The sequence below is a fragment of the Lepidochelys kempii genome, chromosome 22, assembly GCF_965140265.1.
Source record: "Lepidochelys kempii isolate rLepKem1 chromosome 22, rLepKem1.hap2, whole genome shotgun sequence".
Classification (NCBI taxonomy): Eukaryota; Metazoa; Chordata; order Testudines; family Cheloniidae; genus Lepidochelys; species Lepidochelys kempii.
In genome coordinates this window covers 12,589,622-12,607,842 of record NC_133277.1, presented here as the reverse complement: position 1 = coordinate 12,607,842, position 18,221 = coordinate 12,589,622, and the positions used below count along the sequence as shown (strand labels likewise).

The window sequence follows — 18,221 nt, the reverse complement described above, 5'->3', positions numbered from 1 at the left end:
ATTGATTTGCTGCTGACCCCTCCACCCCCTTCATTTTCCATCAGAAAATCAGACAGAAAATTCCCAACCAGCTCAAGTAATAACTAACACTTAAAGATCCCAAAGCACTTTAGAGTTTCTCTAATGGATCAGACTCACTGCTGACTGTTCCTGGGTGGTGAAATAGAGCTGTTCTGTTCATGCAGTCTTTCACATGTATAATAATGTGTAGGAGGGGAAATTAAGAATAACCTCTTCAGTCAGAAAGTAATTGTTCAAACAGTCAGAGGTCAAACACCCTTAAAAGTACCATGAAATGTCCGTCACCATGAAAAGCTAGGACCTTGACTCTTCCTGTCGTCCAGGAGACCGCACCTCCAGAATCACAGCCCTTCCTAGCATTGTGGTATTGGTCCGGTAATGAATCAGAGGGAAAAGTGCCACCTACGGAATGGCTAGTGTCTAGGCTTTCCTTGGAACTCTCCATTTCTAATATGGGTCGAGCTCAAACCTGTGTAAGTAAAATATGAATTTCTTGAGATGATATGGCCTAAGGCCAAGAGCCCAATAGGTTTTTTTGTTGTCCCCCCCCCCCCCCCCCCGTCTCTGTAATGGATATGAGAAGGGATTTTTTCTTAATTTTGTCCTTTTAGAACTTAAGTCCCCACTGGGGACTGCATAATATGAAATTAAATACGGAAATCACAGTTAAGGTGACACCTCTTCATTCCCCCAGCTCAGACTAATTTTCACTTCTTGCCCCTGCTGGCTTAGAGTGGGATTAAGGTCGGTTGTTGAGGGATGCAAGGTGTTCCCTTGGTGATAAAATGTAATTATTGATCTACAGTACAACCTGGTCCTTGGCTGGAAAGATGGAGACTGCAAAGTGAGGTCTCCCACAAGAGGTCTCAAGACACCTTTACAAGCATAGACTCCTACTAAGGAAATAGAAACAGCAAGGATTGGAATGAATTCTATAAAGGCAGGAGAGATGACTGAAGGCTGCCACTTAATTATTAACTTGTTGCTCTTTCTGTGTCGCACTGAATCTACAGACTCCCCATAATCAAGGTGTGCTGCTCTGATATTTCATTGCAACATTTCGATTATGATATTTCATGAATTTGTGATACTAAGTGACAAGAGTGCCAAAGCTCCTTGAAAACAACCAGCAACATGTCTTGGGTGTGGTTTTTCATAACTCCAGTCAGTCACAGTTCTCCAGATCATCAAAGTTGTATGCCACTGGATTAAGTATCCAATGCAAGATCGCATATTGTTACGAGATCCCAGTTTCATAAGAACAGAGGTGCAGGAGTCAAGAACAGAATAACAATGTTTTCTTAAAACTCCCTAGTTCAGCTGTTTAAGTTTAATGTATTTTAATTAATAGAAGTGAACAAATGACCAACTTTTACATGGTTATTCTTTCTTGCTGCCAGGGCAGAGTGAAACAATGCAGTCGAGTCTTGCTCTTGTTCCCCTCCCTGGCACAGGCATAGAAATTGATAAACTGGGTTAGACCAGGCTAGTCCAGGATCCTTTCTGACAGTGGCTAGTATGAGGTCTTTCAAAGGAACAAACAAGAAACCCCATAAAGAATGATCATGGGATCAGTTTTTTGTTTCCAGCACATGTGATATTGGTACCTTTGTCAGCTAGCTGTGGGATATCCAGTACTCAAAGCGAAGACTCGAGTTCCGGTTTAATGTCAAGCTCTACTTAAGATTAGGGAAAGGATCGGGAGCACCTTTCTCTGTGAATGGTTGTAGGGAGGAGATGGTGATTAATAAATTCTGACCGCTGTGGTCCTAATTGGACTCCTCTGCCATTCATCTGCTGGCTTGTTCTGTATCTGTAAAATCCAAAGAAGACCATCTTGGGATGTAAATTACATGTCAGGAAGAAGCTCTCAGGTAGCGTATTACACTCCCTTATGTATTACTCTGCATTTGGCACCAGGTTTAGTTGGCGAGAAAACTCCTCAGTAGAACCATCTCCAGTATTATTGATTCTAGAAATAAAAGCCAACCCATGCAAGAAATAAAGGGACAATGCATTGGCAAGATTATGCTGTGCCTTTAAACTGGGAAGGTTCTTACTCGTAGAAAGACTACCTGTTTTCATAAAACCTGAAGGTCTGGCAGCAGAGTTTAAAAAGAGCTGTTTGTTTGAAATAGCACAGGTTCCCTCTCCTACACCCTGCCCTGGGGCATCATTCTTGTGAAGTGAGGCTGAGAGAAGATTGGTCATGTAGAGAAATTGGAGGTGAGCGAAAGAAAGGGATATTCTTTCACGGAAGTAAATGTGGGGTGTAAAGCTCAGTGCTTCTCTTTAGCTCTGCTTCTCATCCCCCCTCTCTTGGTCCCATTCCATCAATTTGCTGCTTGTCACTGAGGAAAACATAAGGGCTTTGGCTTTGGGGTGGAGGGAAAGATTTGTTGCTAGATGGTGATGTGAGTAGAAGGCTGCAGTGGTTCTGGCACCACAGACAATACAGGGCGGAGCGTGTTCTGATTATACTCCTCATTTACATTAGTAACTCCCAGGGAAGTTAGTATAGCTACGCTGGTGTAAAAAGTGGCGAGAGACCAGGATCGGGTCCAAGGTTTCCTTCACACCCTACTACCACTCATCCTTTCCAACAGAATTCCTACTGGGATAATATTTTCATCGCCCTATTTATTCCTTCCTTCCCTCCCTCCCTCCCCACAAGAAATATCCACAACCTTAGGACACTGAATGATGCTGGAAAAGAAACTCCCATCTCCCCCCACTGGCTCCCTGTAGCAGAAGAGTCTTGCCTGGTGTCGCTGCGTAAATGAACAAGTAGAATGAATGTTTGGAAATAAGGATGGTCCCTTGTTTTGTTAACTGGTGGAGTGTAAAATGCTTTAAAGATGATTTGTATGACACTAAGTGCTAAAGTCCCCCATCAGAGTAGGGCCCTATTGTGCTATTCAGTGTACGAACATTCAGGGAACGCACTTTCTACCACAAAGACTATGTAGTCTAATACAAAGAGCTGCTGGTTGTTGTTTGTTAGTTTATATATTAACTAATAAGGGTGGTGGATAGCTCAGAGGATTGGCTATGGGAGGGATATGGAACCTTTGACTGCAAGCTCACAAATGTGATGAAGCTCATCTCTTTAGTAATCTAAAGTTGTTTAGTGGAGTATATAAAATGAGTTTGGGTTCAGTGGGCAGGTGTCCTTATTGGAGACTCTCACCACAATTAGCAAGAATTGGTACTCAGAGCAGAGAAAACTAGGAATGAATGGGCCGCTTCCCTCTCACCTGTGAAAGAAGTGTCTGGTTTTTCTTCATTCCATTTCCAAGAGAACACTAGACGTCCATAGCACTTTAACTCCAAAAAAATGCTGTACAAACGTAAACAAATTAATCTCAGCAGCAGTATTTATATCCCCACTCTGCCGATTTAGACATTAAGCCACAGCACAAGTAGGTGACTTGCCCTAGGTCTCGCGGCAAATTGAAGGAAGAGCAGAGATTAGAATTTCCTAGCTTTTGGCCCTTTGCTTTGATCACGGGATCACTGCCACTCAATGGGAAATGGGATATTACTAGTTTCCGAGTGCTGGCAGGCCAAAATAGACATGGCTTATGCCTTTACTGCTGTTGCCCTGTCTCTGCTCTGTTGAATAACCCCATGGGATTCTTCAGCTCCAGAGGTAGGGTAGTTGGTTTGCAGAGAGGCATGAAACAAGGAAAGAACAGGATAAAGGATATTTAGATTACTAAAATGTATTTAAATGGGCATGACCTGATGAAGTTCATGCTAGAGTACCTAAGGAACTAGGTGAAGCAATGTCAGAAGGGTTAGTAATTATCTTTGAGAATTCAAGGAGGATGTGTGAGGTCCCAAAGGACTGGAGAATGGCAAACATAGTACCTATATTTAAAAAGGGGAACAAAGAGAACCTGGAGAATTATAGACGGTCAGCCTAACTTTTGATGCCTGGAAAGATACTGGAACAAATTATTTAATAATCAGTTTGTAAATGGAGGATAATAAGGTTATAAGGAGTAGCCACCATGGATTTTGTCAAGAACAAATCATGCCAAGCCAGCCTAATTCTTTCTTTGACAGGGTTGCTGGCCTAGTGGGTGGGGGTGGGAAGCAGTAGACATGATATATCTTGATTTTTAGTAAGGCTTTTCACACAGTCCCCCCTTCTCATAAGCAAAGTAGGGAGATGTGGTCCAGATGAAATTACTATAAAGTGGACGCACAACTGCTTGAAAGACCATACTTTTGCTGTCAAACTGGTAGAGTGTATCTAGTGGGGTCCTGCAGGAGTCGGGTCTGGTACTATTCAGTATTTTCAAGAATTATTCAGACAGTGGAGTGGGGTTTGCAAATGGGGGTTACAAGCACTTTGGAGAACAAGATTAAAATTCAAAAAGACCTTGACAAATTGGAGAATTGATCTGAAATCTGCAAGATGTAACTTAATAAAGACAAGTGCAAAGGACTTCCCTTTGGAGAGAAAAATCAAATGCACAACTACAGAATGGGACGACCTGGCTGTGTGAGGGATAATACTGCTGAAAAGGATCTGGGGGTTATGGTGGATCACAAATTGAATGAGTCAACAATTAGCAAAAAGGGCCAATATTCTGGAGTGTATTAAGGGACCTCTTGTACGTAAGACATGGGAGGTAATCCTCACACTCTGCTCAGCACTGGTGAGGCCTCAGCTGGAGTACTGTGTCCAATGCTAGGCGCCATGCTTTAGAAAAGATGTGGACAAATGGGAGAGAGAGTCCAGAGGAGAGCAACAAAAATGATAAAAGGTTTCGAAAACCAAACCTGTGAGGAAAAGTTAGAAACAAAACAAAACTGAGCCTGTTGAGTCTTGAGGAAGGAAGACTGAAGGGGGGAACCTGATAAGTCTTCAAAAATGTTAAGGGCTGATAGAAAGAGGATGGTGACCAATTGTTCTCTACATCCAGTGAAGAAGGTAGGACAAGAGGTGATGGCCTTAGTCTGCGTCAAGGGAGGTTTAGATTAGACATTAGAAAAAACATTATAATTAGAAGGATAGTTAAATTCTGGAATAGGCTACCAGGGGAAGTTGTGGAATCTCCATCATTTTCAGGTTTTTAGAACTTGTTGGACAAACACTTGTCAGTGGTTTTCAACCTGTTTTCCTTTGCAGACCCCCCAAAAATGTTGAATGGAAGTGCAAACCCCTTTGGAAATTTTAGACCTAGTCTGTGGACACACAGGGGTCTGCAGACCCCAGGTTGAAAACCACTGCTCTAGGTTTACTTGCTCCTGCCTTAGCATGGAGGGAGGGATTAGATGACCTTGAAGGTTCCTGCCTGCCCTATGTTTCTATGAAGACTTGTTTTGATTTGTAAAAGTTTACAGCACAGTCTGCTGACTTTAGTTTGAGCTATCTGTGGGGGTGTCTGTGTTAATTTGGTCATATGTAAATATATTATTTGGTACTCTTTGTTATGTATGGCAGATACAGGTGGTGTACAGGGAATTATTGGGATGGGGAGGGGGCGATTGTGCACAATGATTCGTGTTCATAGTTGCTTTTCTTAAAGGTTGCTTTTACCTCCAGTCTCGTCTGATGTGCCAGAACTGTCTGCATCTCTGCTATAGATCTCTGTCGTGTAACCAATTCAGTGAGCTTGACCTGTCTTGACATACGTATCTGTTTGTTTGTTTCTGGACTGATGCCCTATTTGTTTCTTCTAGCACAGATTTCACTCAGTGTTTTGCGGTGTTCTAGCAAGATAAGTTTGTGGACTGATGCCTAGCTTGTGTCTTTTTTTTGTATTTTTCCCCTCTCTTTTCTCCCCTTTCCCCACCTTACTTATGCAGGTCTCGTTCAGCGTTGTGTTATTATCCAGCGGGATGAAAATGGATTTGGGCTGACAGTTAGTGGAGACAATCCAGTCTTTGTGCAGTCAGTCAAAGAAGGTAAGCTAACTTGCTAAATATGCTAGCAGACAGTAGTGCACAGGGCTTCTGTCTAGGGCAGAGGAGCATGAGAGGGGTAGGGAGAAGATTCTAAAAGTAATCCTCTAGGGCAGGGAGCTGTAGTCATCACAGATGGATGATCAGATGCATGAGGACAAGAGTAGCATTGCATTGCTGCACTGCATGGGGCCTCCCCTCTCCAGTGTCTGAACTAATCAGAAGCAGTTTCATATCCTGTGCAGGCCAGGAAATAAATGAGGTCTGTGTTTATAATATTGTGGGATTGTGATAATGATGTGTCACCTGCAATCAGGTGAAACCATAACTCCTGGAATCTGGAGACTCATGAGATCGTAATCTGTGGATACCTGGGTTCTGGGGGAGTGGAGGAGGGGTGAGGGCATGTATGAGAGGAATGGTTTTTGTACGGGGTTAGAAAGAGGATGATGTTTCTCTCGTCACTGAAATGGAAAATTACTGGATATAATTGTAAATGACTAATTCTCTCCTTCTCTAGATGGAGCAGCTATGCGGGCTGGAGTGCAGACAGGTGATCGAATCATCAAGGTAAGGGTGCTTAGTGTAATCCGTTAAATGGATCATGTGCATTGGAGAAATGTGCAGTTCAGGAGTCCCCATTAAAATATCTGCATTTGTCAAAAGTTAATAGCAGTTACTACCATATTCTAGATCTGAGAAATCTATTTTCCTATTTCAATACTAGCCAGTAACCGTGTAATAACTGTGAAAGGCCAGTAAATGTGGCGAGTGGGAGAGGGAGAGCCAATGATACTTAGCTGTAAATTGGAACACACTTTTTGATTTTCCCCCCTGTATTCTAAATCCAGGCTTCCTTTTGGTCACAAACAAATAAGAAACCTAGGTATTTGGCTGTGAAATCCTCCAGGGAACCAGTGCAAAAATCCTACCTCCATTGAAGTCAATGGCAAAACTCCCACTGACTCTGGTCCAGCTGGAATTTCAACCCCAGTGAATTAACTAGTGAGTTAAATGAGCCAAGACTAGATTTTTATTTTTTTTTCTCTGCTTCCCTGCTATTTTCTTCACCAAGATTTGCTCTAGTGCACTGGGCCTCTGCTTCCCTGTGCAAGAGATTCATCAGCATAGGGGAAGCATCGTATTTCTCCTTTCAAACCAACACTGCATTTTTAACATGTTTACAGGGAGAAGGAGGGCTTATCAGATTTTCTCTGTAGCGTGACATCCAAAGGTGGGAGTAGCCTGTTAGTACATTAAAGGGCATGAAGAAAGTGAGAGCAAACATGGGTCTAGTTGCTTCTCTCCGAGTTTGTGTTGAGACATGACAGAGCAGTTTCTCCAAGGTCAGAGACCAAAAAGTTTAATGCTCTTCCTCTTCTCTTCTCCCCCCCAGGTGAATGGGACTCTTGTAACAAACTCAAACCATGGGGATGTGGTGAAGCTGATAAAGTGTAAGTTAATGCAGGCTATTGCTTATTTTCAATGTACTCCTTGAAACCATTAAAGGGATGACTGTTTAAGAGGTCAGACTACCAATTTAGCCGTCAGGTAGTTAATAGTGGAGTCTAGCTGTGCTGTTGACCATTATTCCACCTGTCTGATAGTGCTGGGTACGTTCAAAGTAGAAATAGTAAAGTGGAGTTCAAAATCTCTTTGAAGGGCGGGGAAAGGTTTAATCATACGTCAGCAGATAGAATTTTGCTCTCTTTTCTACCATTGTCCAATGGCTGAAATTACCCCCCACCGCAACCCATCTCCTGCATCTCCCCTTGTTTTGCCTTTCAAGTGTCAGTGCCTTTGTATGTGACTAATAGTTGTCATTCAAGCTGTATCTCCTGTAGATTGTCATAAAGGGATAGTGGAGTTTGGGCTGGTTCCTTCATGCAGGAAACAGATGTTATTAGTTCTTCCCAAGGTAGCCTATCTTAATTCTTTTGGTGACTACAGACATGTATCCTAAACACAGATTTGTCTAGCGGACTAAAAGTATTTTGTCACTGCTTAACTGATGTTGATAGATTTTGGCTACCTGAAGTTTTAAAAGCAATCTCTGGAGTGGAGCGAACAGCTTTTTCAGACTCTTTGGTGTGAGTAAACACCATTTGACAGATTCACAGATGAAGTGTAGTCTGCTACTTGTCTCGGGGACAGAAAGGGCCATGAATAGTCTAGTGTAAATGTATGTGAAATACGAATTGTTCTTTCTCTGCACAGCGGGTTCCTATGTAGCTCTCACTGTGCAGGGGCGCCCACCAGGGTCGTCCCAGATTCCATTAGCTGATTCTGAAGTGGATCCAGCAGTATTTGGGCATATGTCTCCCATCATGACATCTCCCCATTCGCCTGGCACATCTGGAAACACAGAGAGGATTACTAGCCCAGTGCTGATGGAGGTAAGATTCAAAGGGCCCTTGGGAGCAGGGTTGGTTGTGAAATGGGAAAATATGCTAATGTTCAGTCTCAGGAGACCTGTTTTCCATTCTTGATCAGATGGAATTTGTGTTCATAGTGGACGCTTGCCAATGGCCAAACTACCATTCAGCTAAGCATCATGTCTATGTGGAGAGAGCAGGGCTGGAATAGCAGGGAGGCACTGCCGACCACTTAGAGATTTGCTAAGAAAATTGCATGATGGATGTTTGCACTATGGCTGGCTTTAGCCATGGCTGCCATTCCATAACATTTATTAGCATCCAATTGCAAGAAACACAAGCATTTAGGGATGAGAAAATGAGTAACTGGTTTGGGTGAATAATTTTTAAGAAAGAGTTGTGGCAGCTATGTTCAGATAGAGAGGCGGGTGTACACAGTCACTGTAGGATAGTGACCTGAGGAAACTTTTATGAACCCATTTGGAAGGGTTTGTAGAGACCCTATATTTAAGATGGGGGGTGAGTGAGCATCACCATATATTCCTTTCCAAGTTCATTAACCTCTCTCCATTTTTCCCAGGAGGAGAACAATATTGTTCACAACCAGAAAGTGGAGATTCTGAGAAAGATGCTGCAGAAAGAGCAGGAGCGGCTGCAGGTACGAGGGGGCTGGGCCTGCAGAGGGAAGAGATGAAGAAAATAGAGACCAGCTATTGAATCTTTCATTAGTAAGGTCTTGATCAATTTCCATGTGGTCTGTAACGTGACTGCCTAAGAGAGTGCCTCTATCCCAGCGCAACAGCGGAGACCTGTCAAGGTGCTCATGCTTGACTGTTAAATGCTTACGAGTGGAGGAAGTCTCCTCTTTGGGAGGCATCTATGTGCCTCCCATCCCCTCTGGTCTAATCCTGAGAGATGCGAGCATCTGAGAGTCCTGTTGGAGAAAACAGGAGTTGTGGGTGCGCAGCACTTCTCAGGATTAAGCTCCGAATTTGCTGACACCTTCTACCATAGCCAGAGGTATCTCTTTAGTTGAGCAACTATGTGAATATGTCTGTCTGAATATGGCTATGACTGGGAGTTTTTTCTTAGTTAGATCAGGGAGAAGAGGGAGGAGCTCTGTATTAATAGAGGTGCTGCAGCACCCAGTTGCAACAGCAATGGGTGTACAAATAATTCCATTTAATGGCATTTGTAATTAGTATTTCATAGACATGTCGCTGGTATGAAGATGAGTCAGTGACTGCAGCTCTAGGCCTCAGTGTTGCAGGGATAGCTCACCAAATGCTCATTAAACTTTTCAGTCCTTGCAAGAAGATTACAGCCGAACACCCACCCCACGACTGCTTAAGGAGATACAGGAAACTAAGAAGCACATCCCTCAGCTGCAAGAGCAGCTGTCCAAAGCCACAGGCTCTACTCAGGTAATGGGAGTGTTGAGAATCCTATCGGTCAACTCCAGCTGGACATGCTATAGGGACAGCTGTATGTGTGTGGGAGCAGGGTGTTCCCTCCCATGTTCTTGCCAATTTCCACAAGCAGACTTGCCACTGCCTACTTTCCGTAGCTGTCAAGATGCAGGCATAAGTGACTGCTTTTTTAAATTTGCAATTAGGCTCACAAAGTTGATAACTTACAGGTTCTGTATATGGTGAATATTACTGTATTTAATCAGAAGTTATAGTGCACAGCTCCTCTGAGTCCTAGGAGATTGAAGGAGGCTGTGTTTAAAGCAATAAGATATAATTGTATGTTCGTGATTTGATCTCTAATTTGTTTCTGTATCTTAAGTAAAAGTGAAATGAAATCTGTAAAATTTATCCTATAGACTATAACAGGGTTCAAAAAAGAACTAGATAAGTTCATGGAGAATAGGTCCATCAATGGCTATTAACCTGAATGGACAGGGATGGTGTCACTAGCCTCTGTTTGCTAGAAGCTGGGAGTGGGCGACGGGGGATGGATCACTTGATCATTATCTGCTCTGTTCATTCCCTCTGGGGCACCTGGCATTGGCCACAGTTGAAAGACAGGATATTGGGCTCGGTGGACCTTTGGTCTAACCCAGTATGGCTGTTATGTTATGTTATGTTCTTATATCCTTACAGTTAAGAATAAATTACTTGAAGCTCTAAAATAGTGTCTTTACTGAAGGGATTTTTCCCCATTGCCAGTTGACCAGTGAAGCCAATTTTTCCCCCTTGCATGTTGTAAGGCTGTACATGAACATTCTCTGCTCTTGATGTTTCTTAGAAAAGCATCCCCCGCCACTTTAGATTGGAGTTTTATGGATCAAGCAGATGACGTAAAATTTTGAACTAATTTGAGCTAATCATAGAGGCATAAAATCATAGAAGATTAGGGTTGGAAGAGACCTCAGGAGGTCATCTAGTCCAACCCCATGCTCAAAGCAAGACCAACCCCAACTAAATCATCCTAGCCAGGGCTTTGTCATCATAAGTGTTCTTCTGCTCTTTAAACATCTGGTTTTCACCTCATTGCCCTGCTTTGGGCAGTCTCTTAATATATTTTCTCTTTCTTAGGATGGAGTTTTGTCCTCCAGATCTGTGACGGAGTCACTGCAGATCAGTGAAGTAGAAGCAGAGAGTGGGGATGGGCTGAGCAAAATAGACTACAGCAGTGGTGATGGCTCCCGGCCAAACAGTGACATTGCTGATGTGAGTATAGGGTAGCTCAGAAGCTCCACCTTTGTCCCTTTGGGTTTGTTTTTCCCAACATAGGTTTTAGGTTGACAGCTTTGTCCTCTGTGTGTTATGCATATGTTCTCTCTCTCTCTCTCGCACACGTACAGTACTAGAACAGTGCTTTGAGGGATGTACCAAAGACGCTGCTGTGAGGAAGCTTGCAGTGCCAGTCTTCCCTGAGACACTGGGAAAAGAAAATACCATGTTTTTCAGGGTTGGGTTTTCCTGGCACATTCCCTGTTACCAGGCTGAGAAAGATGAATGCCAGTGTCTTACAGAAATGAGAGACAAACTACAGTATCTGGAAGAACACGTTAATGTTCCATTTGTGGTTAGAATGACTCAGACAGCCTCACAGGGCAAGTTGCCATGAGTGTGAGGAAAAGCATCACTCCTACCCGATACACACCAGTCATTAACCAGTAGTTAGAGCCTTTTCTTTTATTAATCAGTCTGCTAACTATCTAGGTACTAATAAGACCCCATTGCTATACTGTTTTAGCACTTAACCCTTAATTAATGTGTTGCCTGGATAGTACCGGGGAGTTGGGACTGGGGCTGTTATAAAACTTATGGGTCAGTTTCCTGATCTTCATATTGGGGGGGGGGTATGATGATTTCTACGTCCTAGTGAGTTGTGTGGGGTTTTGATAGTTTTGTAAATTTGATTTCCATGAGAGAGAACTGCCATGCAAAATCAGGTAATCTGTGTTTCCAGTTTTAGGCTTATATTAACAAAATCTCACTGAAGTGTAAAGTTGAAAGAAGACTTGATAAAACCTCTGGACAAAAGCTCCTGAAACAGACAATCTTTGCAGAGTTGAAAATTGATTTATAGAGGGGAATGGTGAGCCTGGGGTTCTACCACCCTTACAAGGGAGCTGAGCCCAAGAAATGAAAAGCTTTGAAGGGGGCCTGTTTTTTTGGTTTGTTTTTTCTGTTTTTTTTATGACTGCCACCGGTAGTCACACCCCTTATAGTTAGGGTAGCAAATGACTTTCCATTATAGCCTTCTGTTTTCACAGGCTTCAAAATCTTCACCTATTAGGTGGAAGGCCTTTGTCATTAAGGGAACTGTGGCATGGATTTCCTTTCATTTTGCGGGTGTCAGGGAAGAGTGGGAATCGTATTGTTGTTTGATGCTTGAAAAATCTCACCTGGCCCCTCTCCTTTTTTTCTTGATTATTAGCAATGACGTAGGAGTCTAGCTGGGCGGGCTTCTACCTGCAATTGGAAATTAAAGGAACGGGGGCCAGAAAAAAGATCAAGATTGTCCATTCACTCCCTCTTGTTTTTATGCAATATAATAGTGGTTTTCAACCTGTGATGCACAGACCCCTGAGGATATGCAGACTAAGATTTCCAAAGGGGTCCGCACCTCCATTTGAAATGTTTGAGGTCTGCCAATGAAAAAAGGCTGAAAACTACTGCAATATAACATCAGTGAGACCTGCATTTTAAGGGGACTGGGCAGGGCAAAATTACCATTTGAGGTAGTAGCCTTTGTAATGAAAGAAATTCTGTCAGTATTAGCTTAATTTACTCAGTTCCTTTCATGTGTCCTAGAAACATAGTAAGTTACTGGTTTTAGATAGTGTGTATGTTGGTGTCTGTTTAGGGCTTAGCTGCCAGAAATAGGCAAGAAAAGTTATTTAGCAGTCCACTGAATTTGAGCCATGTAAAATTTGTCTGTTACTCAAGAACATACTCTACAGTTCTTATTTTTCTGGGTCTGCTGACACTCACCAGAAATTGCCCTTCCTTACTTCCCAGAGTCCCCGCAGTGGCCTGAAGGAACGGATTTACCTGGAGGAGAGTCCAGAGAAGAGTGAGATTCAAGATACTGTGAGTCCAAAACCCAAAGTGTGACGGTAGCTGCTGCTTCTGTATTGAGTCCATTAAAATCTTTTTTTTTTTTTTTTGCCCCCTGTTGTCTAAATTGAACATAAATTGAATTTTTGCCTTAGAAAATAAAATGCAATTAAGAATTGTGCGGGAAACTTTAATTGGCCAAATAAATGTTTATGGAGTTTAAAAGTGGGTCCATTAAAGGATCAGAAGTGTATAATCCTGCTGTAAAACAGCTGTCTCTCAAATGGCAGGAGCTGTCACCTATGTCTGTACTCCTTCAGCCCCACCCTAAATGGAGGAAGGCTTTCTTGCCTTGGGACACTCAATCACTGTGTGACTGGGACCATCGGGGATGTCCTTGTGAATGGGGAAAAGAGAAGCGTTGGTCAGCAGTCGTCGTTGGTGACGCGAATGAATAATTTTCCCGAGGAAGAATTCTGAGGGGGCATGCCTCGCTCTCCCGTTAGTTCTCACTTGGGTCCCCAGTTGCGGTGCGTGGGCCGCTGGTGGTATGTCAGCTTGATGCTCCTTCAGCTCTCAACAGGCTTCTTAAGAGAGCGATACGTGAACCACTATAGTTTGGGAACTGTTGCGAGTCGAAAGCCTCCATTTGCAGAAAGAAGTTGCTAGGCGTATACCACCTCGCAGCGTGCCTCGTTGGAGGCAGTCTCGCTTTGATGGGTGACATTCAGAGAGTACAAAAACAGGCTACATAGACTATGGGTTTGAAACCTGCTAATTGTGGCTTTTGTGAGCATTCTTATCTTAAGAGGGGGAAGATCCTCATGTCACAATTCAGGAACCTGCATTTCCCCCTTGTGGTCCAGCTGTAGGCTCCAGGCTCTTCGGCTGACAGCTCTCTTGGACATGGGGGGAGACCTGCAACTCTCTCTCTCCTGACTGGGGTATTACCAGACTGAACAGCTCCCTGCTTACACTTTAAGCTCCCAGCAAAGTCAGGCTGCCTAAGCTGGACTGCTTTACTTTTCTCCTCACAGACAGTAAATTGTGTAATTGCCACAGTTAATGTGCTTGCTTATAAAGTGCTCAGTGGTACCTTTATTCTTAAGGTAAACGCATTACAGAAAAAGTCTAAACAATAAAAGAACCTACCCGCATGCTAATCAGCTTCCCAGTGATCTCCCCCTGATTCCAAGGGCTCTGACCAGTGAAATGTCCTTCAAACTCCACACTGGGGTTTTTCTGTGGTCACAAGTTCATCACAGCTTCAGCTCAGAACAAGCCCCTTCATTCATGGGCCAAAGTCCTTCCAATCCTTCCCTTAAGATTGGTGCCCTCCTTGGACCAGAGGTCCTGTTCATTAGCTGCATCAGAAAGAAGGCCTGGTCAGTTTAAACTCAGACTATTTTTACAAAAATCCTTTTTTCTGTTGGTCCTTGGAGAGTCCAGTTTGAACTAGTATAGGTGACCTTCTCTCCAAGTGATGATAGCTCTCTGGATGTGTTACAACCTGAGTGAATTTGGTTAACCACCCCTACTGTTCTTAAATCCTGAAAGGCGATGGTCCCCCCTCCACCATGGAATTACATACAAGCACTCTGTTATACATAAACCTTTTCATTTTTAATAAAATGAACTCCCAAAATATTTAAACTTAAGTCAGTAAGGTTTGTCCAGGATATTGCAGGATACTGTACTATCTGTCACACCTAAGGTGTCTGTCCATTAGCCAGCTCTAATACATCCCCACTGAGGGAGAAATATGGGACAAGGAGCTGCTAAAGACCAGATTGAGTTCCAAAAGAGTGACTGCTTGAAAATGAAAATGTTGTCGTCATCTCCTTATAGACGGTTGCCAAAGAGAAACCTTCCCTGAGACATTAATTGCTCATTGCATTTTTTTTTTTTTTCCCCACTCTCAACACCCCAGGATTCTCAATCCAGTATTGGGAGTCCCTCCTCCCGCCTGGCACCTCAGATCATCGGAGCAGAGGATGACGACTTTGACGCTGAACAGGAGCAGGTGGGTTTCGCTCTTCTGTCACACAGCCATTTCTTTGGGATGGGGCACAGCTACATCTAAACACTTTCCTTATGCCTCAGTTGTGGCCACGTCCTGCCATATTGTTAGCAGACAGTGCTAGTCTAGTAAACTTAAAAAAGAGAGAGAGAAAAGCAAGGATTCATTGTCACTGTTGGCCCTAACGAATGGGAAATGGCACTTTCAGAGTCTGTAGCTCACGAAAGCTCATGCTCAAATAAATTGGTTAGTCTCTAAGGTGCCACAAGTCCTCCTGTTCTTTTTGCGAATACAGACTAACACGGCTGTTAGTCTGAAACCTGTGCTAAAATAGTCTGTGATTTTGTTACCCCGTCTTTTTCCCCCATAACTTCAACCTCACCAGAAATTAATCTGCTTCATTGTATTGCCTAGCTTTAATTGGCTTTTTGTAAGCTGCAGTGTTGCTACAGCAGAAATCTTTTCTAATACCTTTGTACTGAAGGGTTTTAATAGTAATTTGCTCTTGATTCTATTCCATTATATGTCTTGTGTGAAAGTGTTTTAAAGTACTAAACTGTATGGAAAAGACCAGGAAGTGGGCTGATGCTGAGCCCTTCCTGAAGGCTAGAATGGCAGTCCATGAGTCGTGGAATTAGGCTGGTTCTGCTCTGTTGCTTACCAAAGAAAGGAGAAACCATTCAACTGGGATGAAGCCTTCCAGGTTTCTCACGGGCCTTTGTGTGTAGTTGAAGTGGACTGTCTGTGCCTTTACAGATCAATGGGCAATGCAGCTGTTTCCAGAACATAGAGCTGCTGAAATCTCGCCCGGCTCACTTGGCTGTGTTCCTGCATCATGTGGTGTCCCAGTTTGACCCGGCAACGCTGGTAAGATGTCACTCTGGAATGGTTCTGCTGGGCCAGATATACGGGGTTGGCCTGAGTTGTCTGGAGTCACCACTGCTTTGGCAGTGAGAAAAATGCAGCTCTCAAATGTGCATCAGGCTTTTGAGTAAATGTCAAATAAATAAAATGGCCTTTAAAAGTATTGATTCATCTTTTCAGCACAGCCATGTTGCAAGTTCTTCGCCAGTAACTGGAGTTTTGAGAGGCTTATCTCCTCTGAACATTTGAGAGGAAATTCACAGGTAGAATCTGGAGAGTTCTCACTCTCTCTCTTTTCTCCAGCTCTGCTATCTTTACACGGACTTGTACAAACAGACCAACTCCAAAGAGACTCGTCGTGTCTTCCTTGAGTTTAACCAGTTCTTCCTGGACCGAGCTGCGGTAGGTTCCAAGACAGGTGTGCCCTTTTTCTCCCCTGCAATTGCACGCAAGAAACTGATTTTTACCTTTCTCATCCTGATGTGCTGGAGAGATCTTAAAAATGCTCTAAGCACTGTGGAACCTTTGTTCGTATCCAGGCGGGGTAGACCTAGCCTTTAGTTTTCTGGGGTAAAAGCTGTTGCCTGTGGGGGTCTTAAATACCAGAATACTGTCAGTCTCTTCATGAAAGATCCCATGAGCCATTTCATAAGAGTAGGCCAAAACTTCCCTTGGTCCCCACTCTATGCAGATATTGTAAAGTATTCTGCACTCCAATTATTTGGTGATTTCCAACCTAGAGGTGCTGCATTTCATTGGTGCTGTGTGTGTGTGTGTGTAATTGGAGCTTCACAATGAAAAACACTACGGAAATGTGCTGTGTGTTGCTGTGGATTAAAGCTGATACAGCCTTCTCTCCAGTCACCTCAAACTTCTGAAGGTTTACAGAGTGTTTCATCTATTGCTCGCAGCCATTATACATTATATATGGCTTCCCTATTGGTTATCATTTGTGGTCTGTCAGGGTTGAGATTTACTTCTGCCATGTGTAAAATGTATGATCATTATTTATAGTTGAGTAAACGGAAATGACTAAATGGCTGAATTGACTGCGCTGTCATAGCGTTGCCACCAATGCTCAGAAATCTGAAAACTGAAGTAAGTTTTCAAACATAATTTTTAAAAAAAAGTTACTCCTGGTTTTCTGACCATCTCTTCTCCCCCTCTCCCTCCCCCCGCCCCGCCAAACAAAAAAAAAACAGAAAAGAAACCCAAGGCTGTACCCAGGCAGAGGTGTTCTTCCATCTGTCTCCTATAACTACTTTAGTTCCTTGTTAAAATCGCAGCACTGAATGTAAGAGAATAAAGCTGGCCACAACCTCAGGACTCTGGAAACCCCCTGATTCACGAGCAGCGTGTTCTTTGATAGGAAATGGAATGAATTTGACATCCAAGATAATCCGGGCAGTCGTCCATTGCAGTACAGTTGGATTCTGCTGCTTAAATTGAAGTGACCGTTGCTAATGTGGGAATTTTGTGTATTTCTTTACAAAGATGAGGAACCTCTGTTTGGCCATAATGGTTAAGACCCATGGACAGGCTCATCTCATACCCTGCCTGAAGCAGGGGTCTGTACACATGCCTTGGAGGAAGGTGAAACCACTTCCATGGTGCAGTGCTATCTAAATATCTGCTGTGGGAATTTATTTTGGGGAAATTCAATGGCCTGTGTTATACAGGAGTTCAGACGCGGTGTTCACAATGGCCTTAGAATCTATATGTTCTGAGTGGAGGGAATTGCCTTTGTGACTCCTGCAAGTGCTCAGAGGTGATCAGCCTATGGGGAGAGAAGAGCCTGTCATGTATGGTCTCACTCTTACATTTACTTTTCTTTTTCAGAATCTGAAGGTTCCTGTTCCAGATGAAATCAGTATAGATCTAGGTAAGGTCCTTTTTATAAGGAGTGTCCGTTGGCATAGATCCTACTGTTTGAGACCGTCCTAACGGATCTCTTAAAGAACTCTCTCGGTGGGTGTCTCTTCGGGTGTGTGTTTGCTATTTGTACAGTGTGTGTCAAACTTGGAGAGACAGGTTGGTGGTCGTGTTGGTGTTTGATTGGGAAGAACATTCTATACGCTGTTGTATAGGACGCTAGATGGGAGGCATGGGCACCTACATCTTGTATTTCTTTAGTGTGATATTGTGTATAGCTAACACTGTGGGCGCTTTAATGCACTTTCACATAGTAGACAGCAGGAGGTAAAAGGTCACGGCTACAAAGACTGAAGCGTTTGTGAATGGCTTTCTCCTAGTACAGAGTAACTATTCTAATAGTGTTCTAAAGTGAAACCCTGCCTCTTCTTCCTCCCTTCACCTGCAGAAAAAAGAAGGCCAGAACTCATTCCAGAGGAATTGCACCGCCATTATATCCAAACTATGCAAGATAAAGTCTATCCAGATGTCCAGAGGCATCTGGAAGATTTCAGGTATGTAGATTCTTTTTTTTCCTGCAGCTCATACTGAGCACTAGATTTCATCCTGCTATATTAACAGAATATTAACATG

General features: G+C 43.3%; 1 protein-coding gene across 3 annotated transcripts in view; it reads left to right on the top strand.

Moving 5' to 3' along the window:
- The window catches only part of ARHGEF12 (Rho guanine nucleotide exchange factor 12), a 104,155-nt gene that overhangs the window by 49,577 nt on the left and 36,357 nt on the right, over nucleotides 1–18,221 (top strand). For all 3 annotated transcript variants that reach the window (XM_073320749.1, XM_073320752.1, XM_073320750.1), the window contains 13 exons: nucleotides 5,845–5,943; nucleotides 6,461–6,510; nucleotides 7,337–7,394; nucleotides 8,158–8,336; nucleotides 8,896–8,973; nucleotides 9,620–9,739; nucleotides 10,859–10,993; nucleotides 12,794–12,865; nucleotides 14,763–14,855; nucleotides 15,609–15,719; nucleotides 16,020–16,118; nucleotides 17,556–17,598; nucleotides 18,037–18,142. In XM_073320749.1, coding sequence (XP_073176850.1) covers nucleotides 5,845–5,943; nucleotides 6,461–6,510; nucleotides 7,337–7,394; nucleotides 8,158–8,336; nucleotides 8,896–8,973; nucleotides 9,620–9,739; nucleotides 10,859–10,993; nucleotides 12,794–12,865; nucleotides 14,763–14,855; nucleotides 15,609–15,719; nucleotides 16,020–16,118; nucleotides 17,556–17,598; nucleotides 18,037–18,142 — 1,243 coding nt within the window. The remainder of the gene's footprint in view (nucleotides 1–5,844; nucleotides 5,944–6,460; nucleotides 6,511–7,336; nucleotides 7,395–8,157; nucleotides 8,337–8,895; nucleotides 8,974–9,619; nucleotides 9,740–10,858; nucleotides 10,994–12,793; nucleotides 12,866–14,762; nucleotides 14,856–15,608; nucleotides 15,720–16,019; nucleotides 16,119–17,555; nucleotides 17,599–18,036; nucleotides 18,143–18,221) is intronic.